Below are 9,924 nucleotides of genomic sequence, written 5' to 3' on the forward strand. Positions count from 1 at the left end.
GGTGAAAGACCTAGTGAGTGAAGCCAGGTGAAAACCCTAGTGAGTGAAGCTAGGTGAAAGTCCTGGTGAGTGAAGCCAGGCAAGGGAAAATCCAGATGGATCAAGGATGATCGGACATCTGGTGTTGGGAAGTCCAAGTAGGTCAAAGGATTGACTGGATACTTGGCACGAGGAAATACAGATAGGTCAAAGGGATTGACCAGACATCTGATGGAAGTCCAAGTAGGTCAAGGGAGTGACCAGATACTTGGCATGAATAGAAAAGTCCAAGTGGGTCAAAGGGATTGACCAGACACTTGGTGGGAAGTCCTAGCAGGTCAAAGGAGTGACCAGATGCTAGGCATGATGTACCAACAGGTCAAGGTTGACCGGATGTTGGTTTGAGAGGCTTGGAACTTGGTTTTGGGCAAAAACCAAGTGTTGGATCGATCAGTGGATCGATCCAGGCTTCTCCTAAGCGAACAGAGAGCCTCTGGATCGATCCAGATGTCCCAATCGATCAGTGAATCGATCGGGACGATGCTGCTTCGCGCGATAAGCGCTGGATCGATCCGTGGATCGATCCAGGCGTTTTTCCCAGAGCACAGAGGCGCTCTGGATCGATCCGTGGATCGATCCAAAGCCTCCCCGATCGATTGGGGACATTCGAATCGATCGGGATTTGACCGTTAGCGTCGATTTAAGCCGCAGGCGTTCATTTCCTTCGGCATCTCTTCACCGATTCACTCCAGATCTCTCGCCAGCTCCTCCACAGCACTCACAAAGCTCAGATCGCCAGTTCTTGAAGGATCTTGGAAGTTCTCCAAGTCAAGAGGCGGATCAAAGCCAAGAAGAGAAGCTAGGGTTAGGGTTTATACTCATTGTAAGCTTGTAAGCTTGTATTTCTTGTATCCTTTCCCTCTCTTCTTGTATTGAGTCTTGTAGGGCTTCTCCGCCCTTGGTAGTTACCATAAAGGAGAGTTTTACTTAGTGGAGGGTGTGTGTGTTGGTGTGGATCCTTGGATTAGTCACCTCTTGTGAGGTGGATACCAAGTAAACCAACCGTGTTAGCGTTGTGTGATTGTTTCTTTGTATTTCCGCTGCACATCTTTGAAGAAACAAGCAACATCAAGCAACATCAAGCAACGTCGAGCAACGAGCGAACGCGACGAGCTATTCACCCCCCCTCTAGCTACTTTTGGTCCTAACATAGGGCTCGCTCGAACCCAATTTTCGGTCTTCTCCTCGAGCAACTTTCCTCCCCAGCTTCTTGTCCCTCCAGTGTCGTACTTGGGATTTCGATGGCCTGAGTCGAATTTCAAGAAAAAGGGCCCCCTTACATCGTTTTACTACTATATTAACTTTAAAAAATCATCTACACTTCAAAATATAATCCTCCTTTACATGTGCGATCAAAATTTGTTAGCGAAGCTACAAAATTTACAATAAAATAAAGAGTTGAATAACATGAATATTTCAAAATATAATAAAAAATAAATATTACCAATAATCATTTGAATACAACACGTCTTGCTGTTTTAGTTGCAAAAATATCAATTAAGCTTGTATAATCAAGATGTTCAACTATTTTGTTTTCAATAGACAACATCGCCAATCCATTTAATCTTTCTTGTGACATGGTTGATCGAAGATATGTTTTAATTAACTTCAACTTGGAAAAGCTCCTTTCTGCAGATGCCACTGTAACTGGTATGGTCAATAAAATTCTGCATGCAACATGAGTATTTGGATAACAATCATCCATATTTTTCAGATAATTCAAAACATCTATTGCTCTTTTTGCTTCCACTGGTAAAGACTGTTTCAAGATTGATAACTCCATATACAAATCATCTCCATCAATATCTGACTTGCCATTATATCTCAATGTTTCTTCGAGATTTTTACAAGATTTCATTAGATTATCATCATTAGCAAACTTTAATCTTTCTGGATTGAACAAAAAATCAAATGTTTCTTCATACTTTTGAAATTGTTTAAATCGAGTTTTTAGTGAAGAAATAGCTTGATCCATTAAGAAAATAAAATAATTAACTCTAAAAGATTCTTCAGCTGATTGCATCACATCTTCACTACTACTTTCATCAAATTATTTCTTTCTTCGGATAATGCGTTTTTCTTTAAATGTAGCTTCAATCTCCATTTCTTCTGCCATTTGCTTTGCTTTTATCATGGCCTTATCAAATCCAAACTCTCTATACTCCTCAAAAGTAAGAATAAGTCCTTTTAATTGTTTAATTGCAATATCAATATCCATATTTTCACCTTGAAGAAATTTACTCACAGTATTGATCGCATGTAACAACTTGTACCAAATTACCATGCCAAGCAAGAATTCAAAATTTTCAAGTTCATATGTTGCCAATGATTCAGCTTCACTCTTTGTTTTTGGATCTTTACTCATTTGTGCCAAATCAAGTAAAACATCTCTAATTTTTGATGTTTGTTCTTTTATAGCTTTCACGCTTTCAACATGACTTTCCCAACGAGTTTGTGATAATGGCTTAATTGTCAGGCCTTCTATGTGATCTTTAAAAACTTTCCAACGCTTTGTAGAAGAGGAAAACAATGTATAAATACGTTGTATCACTCCAAACATAGACATAGCTTTAGAACAACAATTAGCCATATCACATAATGCCAAATTCAGACTATGACATCCACAAGGTGTATAAAAGGCTCTATGATTTATTTCAAGTAATCTTTTTTGCACCCCATTATACTTTCCTTTCATATTGAATCTATTATCATACCCCTGTCCTCTTATATCATCAATATTAAGCTTGAGATCATTCAACATATTTTTTAGTTCAGTAAAAAGTCCAAGTCCAGAAATGTCATCTATTTTCAAAAAAGATACCTAGTATTCTTCAACCACAACAGAACTTGTTGAATTATCCACACAACGTATTACAAGAGACATTTGTTCCTCGTGACTTATGTCTGGAGTGTAATTTAGTATAACTGAATAATATTTTGCTTCTTTGATTTTTCTAAGAATTGCAGCTTTTACTTCATTTGCCAACATCTGAATCAGTTCATTTTGAATTTTTGGACCAAGATATGTATAATGTGTCTCATGTGCTTGAATATGTCGTATGTGCTCTTGCATTATTGGATCGAACTCAACAATCATTTCAATCATTTGCAAAAAAATTACCATTATTCTCAACATAAAATTTTTCACAATTTCCTCGATATGTTAGATTATTTTTTGCAAGTCTATAGGCAACAACAATTAACCGCTTTAATACTAATCTCTAATGTTCTTTTTCTTTATTAATTTCTATCTGAATGCTTTCATCAATTGTCTTGTTTTTTTTTCAGTCTTTTCTCTAATTCATTCCATGATGTCATACAACCAATATGTTCCTTACTTCCTTCATGCATTGTAAGACATCGAGTCAAATTATGTCAATCCTTGTAGCCTTCAGTAGCTAATTGACTAATTGTATTCTTGTTGTTGTGATTTATGAACAACGTACAACAAAAGCAAAATATTCTATCCAAGGAAGATGAATAAACTAGCCATTTTCTATCCTTTTTTTCTCCATTTTGCAGTATTCGGTCATAATGCAATGCATCAAAATGTCTACCAGCTTTATCTTTAGGAAACAAGATGCCATCAATTCTTGTTGGACCCTTTTCCACTAAAAAATCTCTTAATTTTTTATTAATTTTTTCCTATTTTCCAGGATCATCAATATTCAAATGTGAAATAATCTCTTGATCTATAGTTTCAGGCTGAATATCAGAAATATTATCATTATCTTCTTCATCCAAGTCATTCACAATTTCTTGTTCAACATCCATCATGTTTTTAATCTTCTGTTCCATAATCATTTTGTTATTGATATTAAAGTATTTATTAATATCTCCTGCCTGACTTTGAATGAGTGTCTCTTCTCTTTGTTTTCTTTTTCTTTTTTGAGATCCAGATAAATATTTTAGAGGCATGATTATATATTATACCTAAACAATATTAAAAATCAATGTGTAAGAAAATAAATAAATAATAATAAGGGAAAAGAGAACAAGTTTAAAGAATAAAAAGAAAAAGAAAAGAGAGCTAAAGAAAGATAAGGAAAAAAAAAATACTTGAGGGCTTTCGTCGTCGTGTGTAGTTTGGGAAGAACGTTGCGATCTCGGCTATGCCAGATTGATCCACTTCACTTCCCCTGCAGGTCCCCGACAATATAAGGACAATAAGCATTTGGAAAAGAATGCATCTAAAAAAAAACGTAATTCGAAGTGTGAGGTAGACACAACTTTGTGAGGGATATCTATCAAAAGTATATCTAATTAGAAGTAAAGAAACACTCACTAACATCCATTCAATCCATCAAAGAGGGAACAAAAGGAAGCCCTAATTAGAAATAAAGAAACACTTACTACAGTGGCCTATTCTTGTTGCTACAATTCAAGTGTAGCACAAAGGATCCTGTTCATTGCTTGTTTTTTTTCCAGGGAGGTTAAATCAATTAGGTCCTCCTTTACAATGACAAATGATCATAAAATAAAATCAAAATAATAGATTGGAGCCAAAAAGCTACGCTCAAACAGATGAATAGGAAGAAAATAACTACTTACATCTAAAAAAATCATCTTAGCATATCTCGTGCTTCATTGAGTTCACAATCAAATTTTATGAGTCAACATTCTGCCAAACCAGTCTAAAGGAATTGTTTTAGGCACAAGCAATTGATCAATTGAATTGTTAGATGTGGATTTGCTTGTTAGATCTCTCATGCTCTTCGCCTCTTCCTATGAAGGAGGTGCAGAATCATTTTTTCCAACTCACTTTCAATGCAAAAATTAAGCTAATTAATTTAATGATAGAAACTAATTGAATCAAATTGGATGGAGTTAATAGGAATTAAGGAGCAGGAGCAGAACAGTAGAAGAGAACAAGAAATTTTTGAATTAAGCGTTTCCGACTTTGAAAACTAAACTTCTTATTGTGATGATGATTTTGTCTTTGTTCGCTTACCTCCTAAAAAAGAGGGGTGAGAGGCTGATTTAAACCAGCTGTTGACCTCAGACTTGAAACTCCTACTAGGGCTCCTCTCGTGGTGCCTGAAGGTCTACTACTCGTATTCCATCCTAATATCCATCCTCTTAGAAGAAAATGCCCTTGTCCTTTTTTATTTGAATTTCTCATTAAAATATTCGTTTCAGCGAAAAACAATAGCAGCTTCTTCTCGATTTTGTCTCCTCTCACCTTTTTTCTTTCTTTTGTAACAACACAAAACACTTAAACACACAACAATTCAAAAGAAAAAAAGTAGAGAACTAATGTCGTTGTGTTGCAAGCAAGAACAGGGAAATTGATTGAAAATAAAAACTGCACACATCAAATAGAAACTTATCAAAATAAAAGATTAATCGAAGAGATTCGTAGGTTGCTATCGCCGACTGTGTAGAAAACTAGAAACAACCACCCTTGAAGAGGAGAGCTCACGATGAAATTAGAGCGAGGATTGACACTTCGCTACGGCGAAATTAGGGCGAGGATCGGCACAGCGGCACTTTGCCTTGCGATGACGAAATTAGGGTGAGGATCAGGCGATCAGCACAACGACACTTCGCGACAGCAAATTTAGGGCGAGGATTAGGCGACGATCGACAGAGACGCTCACACACTTCACAAGTCGCAATGAGGAAATTAGGCAAGAAATCGAGATGCAAATTTCATTAAACTATAAATCTAAATATAAATATTAAATTATATAATCAATTAATAAAATCTGGGCCCCTCTTGAAACTGGGCCTGAGGCGAGTGCCTCCTGGGCCTCACCTCAGGTCCGAGCTTGCGTCTCTCGGACCACCACACACATCCTTCTTGTCCGCCGATGTACTCTTCCGCAACACCTCATCACTCAGACACACCAAGCTCGTCGGCTCTCTCTCGTGCCGTTCTTCTCGCTAGCTACGTCTTCCGCTCGACTTCCTGTGCTCCTAAACTCCTGCACACTTAGATACAGGGATCAAAACATAACAGGATCTAACCTAACTTAGTTGATCATACAAAAAATAATCTTGGGGTTCCAACAAAATTTCCGTAAGATCAGGCCGGTCATCTCAAATTAAACGTTATCTATCCTAATTAATTATTTTCTTTTTATTCTTGATGGGCGAAATCGTCCTTCAACCTCCGATCAATTATGGATATTAAGCGTCAAGGTACCTTGCAACATTCCATCCAAGTCCATCTTCCCACTCATTTTGTTTACTAGGAGGGACATAAAGGATGTAAACGTAAACTCTTTTCTCCTTTAATTTACTATCAATTAGCTTGTTTACTAGGAGGGAGAGTGTAAAAAACAAGAGAGAGGAGACCAATCAACTCTAGTATGATTACCTATCAGTCTTGATTGGAGACAAATTTTCCTTCAACCTCTAGTCAATTATTGATATTAGGTAATAAAGTATCATGCAACATTCCATCGAAGTCCATTCTCTCACTCATCGTGTTTACTAGGAGGGGGACGTAGTGGATGAAGACTAAACTCCTTTCTTTAATCTCCAATCAATTATCGTGTTTACCATATATACTTCTCATATTAATATTAATATTAATACACATAAAAATATTTTAATTTTTAAAATAAAATTTGATTTAACACTAAAAACTCCACTAAATCCTAAATTCGGGTCAATCCAGGTTAACCCGAACTTAATTTGAAAATTTTCAATCAAAAAATCCTTTAGTTGAGTCTAAAAATATCTAATCGGAACTTTATTTTTTCAGACCGACTCAGATTATATCATTAGATCGGATTAATTTTTAACACTCCTACAAATTAATTTTACTATGCTTATTAGTCTTACTCTTGACTTAAGAAATTATAAATTATTAAGTATCAAACTACCCTACAATAAATCTTACCTCCAAATTATTTATCGATCGATTATAAATTAATTCGATAATTTATCTTCTTAGATATATATATCTAACTTAAAGATAAAGTACGAGTAATACATGAATACATAAGTGAGTTACTACCATCACCCGTAAGATGAAAACTTAAATTTAGATTCGTTTTTTCTTCGATCTCCAACCAATTATTTGTTTACCAGGAGGGAGGGTAAAAAAAGAGAGAGGAGACAAATTGACTCCGCTAGAACGAAGGGGAGGTGTTGCTTTGGCAGTGGTCTGAAGAGCAGCCATCATCTTCACCACCTTGTCGAACGCTGTGCTGTCGTTGTCGCAGCAATTATAACCACCCTTTCCCCCTTCCTTCCTTCCTTCCTACAATGTTTACCGCGAGGGAGTGAGATCTGCATCATCCCATTTGGTTCCTCGTGGTGAAACAAAAAACTCGCTGAAAGGAAAGCCAATGGCAATGGTTAATCAAAAGATGAAAGCTGCCTTCTCTTTTGCCAAAGTCACTGCGAACAGCAGCAGTCGTAGCAGACAGTAAACAGAAGAGACAGAGAGAGATGGATAATGGTAGAGGAGGAGGAAGGAAGGGGAGCAAGCTTAAGGCTGATGATGGTTGTTGCCTTGGGAGATGGGTCGAGAGGTGAGGTTGAGCTCTGAGCCCCTTCTCCTCCATCTCTTATCTCTCGTGCTCGTCTCTCTGCCCGAGACGGCTGCCATGGATGACAGCTTGGGTGCTTCTTTCAAATTGTAGACACAGGCCCACTTTAACTCCCACTCCGTCGTCTTCTCTTATCTTCTCTTCTCTCCTAGACGCCAGGCCTGACCTCCGCACCTCGGTTGAGGAGGTCCGAGCTGGTGGGTCGGTGATGGGATTGTGCGGTTTGGATGGCCAACGAGTTTGGAGGCAGGAGGAAGAAGAGGAGAGCAGGCATCGCCTGTCGGTTCTGCAGGCGCAGGGGAGGTGGTGAGAGGTCGGTGGAAGGGGCGAGGAAAGCTGGAACAGGGAGGGAGGAAGAAGGAGAGGGATCTGGATCCGAGGAGAGCTCTGTATCTTCCGATTCCGGAGGAAGGAGAAAGCGAAGGAGGAGGAGGAGGACGAGGAGGAGAGGCAAGGGAGAGACGAGAGGAAGAGGAGCAGGGCTTTCAAAGCGCTTCCTTTTTCTCAGCTTCTGCGACGGCTTTGTCGTCGGAGTATGCCCGGCGGCTACCGGAGCGGACGGGAGAGGGTGGTCACGGTCTCGGCAGCTACGGACAGTCGCTCGCTTTCCTACACCATCAGCCGGCGCCTCCGCCGCTGCAGGAGGCCGCGGCGGCGGAGGGGCAGACGAGGTCGAGGTACGGAGGGCGAGGGAGGGGCGCGTCGGCGGTGGGGGAGATCGTGGAGGTGCAAGGCGGGCACATTGTGCGGGCTACTGGGCGGAAGGACCGGCACAGCAAGGTGTGCACCGCCAAGGGCCCCCGCGACCGCCGAGTTCGCCTCGCCGCCCACACCGCCATCCAGTTCTACGACGTCCAGGACCGCCTTGGTTGCGACCGGCCCAGCAAGGCCGTCGACTGGCTGATACAGAACGCCAAGGCCGCCATCGACGAGCTCGACGAGCTGCCGCCCTGGAGCCCGACCGCCACCGTCGCTGCCGCCTCCCGCGCCCCTCGCCTCCCCCCTTATTCTTCCGATCACGACGCCGTCAGCGAGTCAATCAAGAAACATGTTGTAGTAGCCGACCCGGTCGGCGCTGCTACTACTTTTAACTTCGACGGCAACTGTGGAGGTGGCAATGCAAGCACCAGTTTCCTTCCGCCTTCCATGGACACCGACTCCATTGCCGATACCATCAAGTCTTTCTTCCCGTTAGCTTCTACTCCGGCCGCCACCTCGCCCTCTTCCACCCCTTCCATCAGATTCCAATCCTACTCGCCGGACCTCCCTTCGCGCGGCGGCAATCAAGTCAAAGACCTCCGCCTCTCCCTCCAATCCTTCCAAGATCCAATTTTTCACAACCCAGAACCCGTCCACCACCACCACGGCCAATTCCACCAGAGCCCAGCCACCCCCACTCACTTCCCTGCCACCACCCAACTCGCCTACGACGCCTCCGCCGGTTGGACCGCCGAACAGAGCCAGCGCATCGTTCCGTGGAACGTGGTGGAGCCTGCCGCCCCCGGCGCTGGCGGCGGAGGCTACGTTCTCAGCTTTCCACCACCGCAGGCGGTGCCGCTGCACTCCGTGCTAGGCCCCAGCCATGCCTTTTCTCAGAGGGGACCCCTTCAGTCCAGTAACGCCCCTGTTGCCCGTGCCTGGGCCGACCCTGCCGACACCACCATCGCCGGTAACCGGATACATCCTCCGTTCTATCCGTCGACGTCTTCGATCGGATTCGCCTCCGGCGTCGGCTTCTCAGGGTTCCGGATCCCTGCCCGGTTCCAGGGCGAAGAGGAGCACGACGGCATCAACGACAAGCCGCCCTCTGCTTCTCGCAACTGACAGACCCAAAGAAGAACAAAAATACGATCTACGCCATGCTCCTCCACTCCACCATTTCAATGGAGGAGGATGTCAATGGAATGCGAAAAGCCTTTCTTCTTCTCTGTCAAATCGAGCTTCCGGCTCCTGCCTTAGTAGTAGTAGTAGTAGTGCTAGTTTGTGTTCTTGTCACTGTTGTGTCTGTTTCCTACTTTCCTTGGCGCTTCTTCAAGGTTTTGCTTCCGCCATTAGAGAACTGTTTACATCCAGAGATGTCATTGTGACATTTCAGTAATAAAATTAAATCAGTGCTTCCCTTTTCCTGATTGAAAACACAAATTCAACTGTCTTGTCGTGCCTTTTAATTGAAGATTCTGATGGGTGAGTCTCTGTCTTGGAACAGCACAGCTCTCTGGTTCGCCATGGCCATCAAGGTGGCTCCTTTTTTGTTGATTTTTGAACTGTTATTTTCAGCTAGAGTTGCCCTAGGATTCCTTCATCTTCATCTGCTTGAAATATGCGGTGGACCTCTTTGTGTCAGTTATTGTGCTGCTGCTGCTTGAGTGGGAGGAGAACA

At 42.0% G+C, this 9,924-nt stretch overlaps 1 protein-coding gene across 1 annotated transcript; it reads left to right on the plus strand.

Moving 5' to 3' along the window:
- Window positions 1-7,514: 7,514 nt before the first annotated feature.
- Window positions 7,515-9,673, plus strand: LOC122054981 (transcription factor PCF5-like). Its single transcript, XM_042616385.1, has 2 exons — window positions 7,515-7,617; window positions 7,732-9,673. The coding sequence occupies exons 1-2, from the start codon at window positions 7,515-7,517 to the stop codon at window positions 9,366-9,368; spliced, it is 1,740 nt and encodes a 579-aa protein (XP_042472319.1). The 3' UTR covers window positions 9,369-9,673.
- Window positions 9,674-9,924: the final 251 nt, after the last annotated feature.

This window comes from Zingiber officinale, chromosome 3B (genome assembly GCF_018446385.1).
Source record: "Zingiber officinale cultivar Zhangliang chromosome 3B, Zo_v1.1, whole genome shotgun sequence".
In the NCBI taxonomy this organism is placed as follows: domain Eukaryota; kingdom Viridiplantae; phylum Streptophyta; class Magnoliopsida; order Zingiberales; family Zingiberaceae; genus Zingiber; species Zingiber officinale.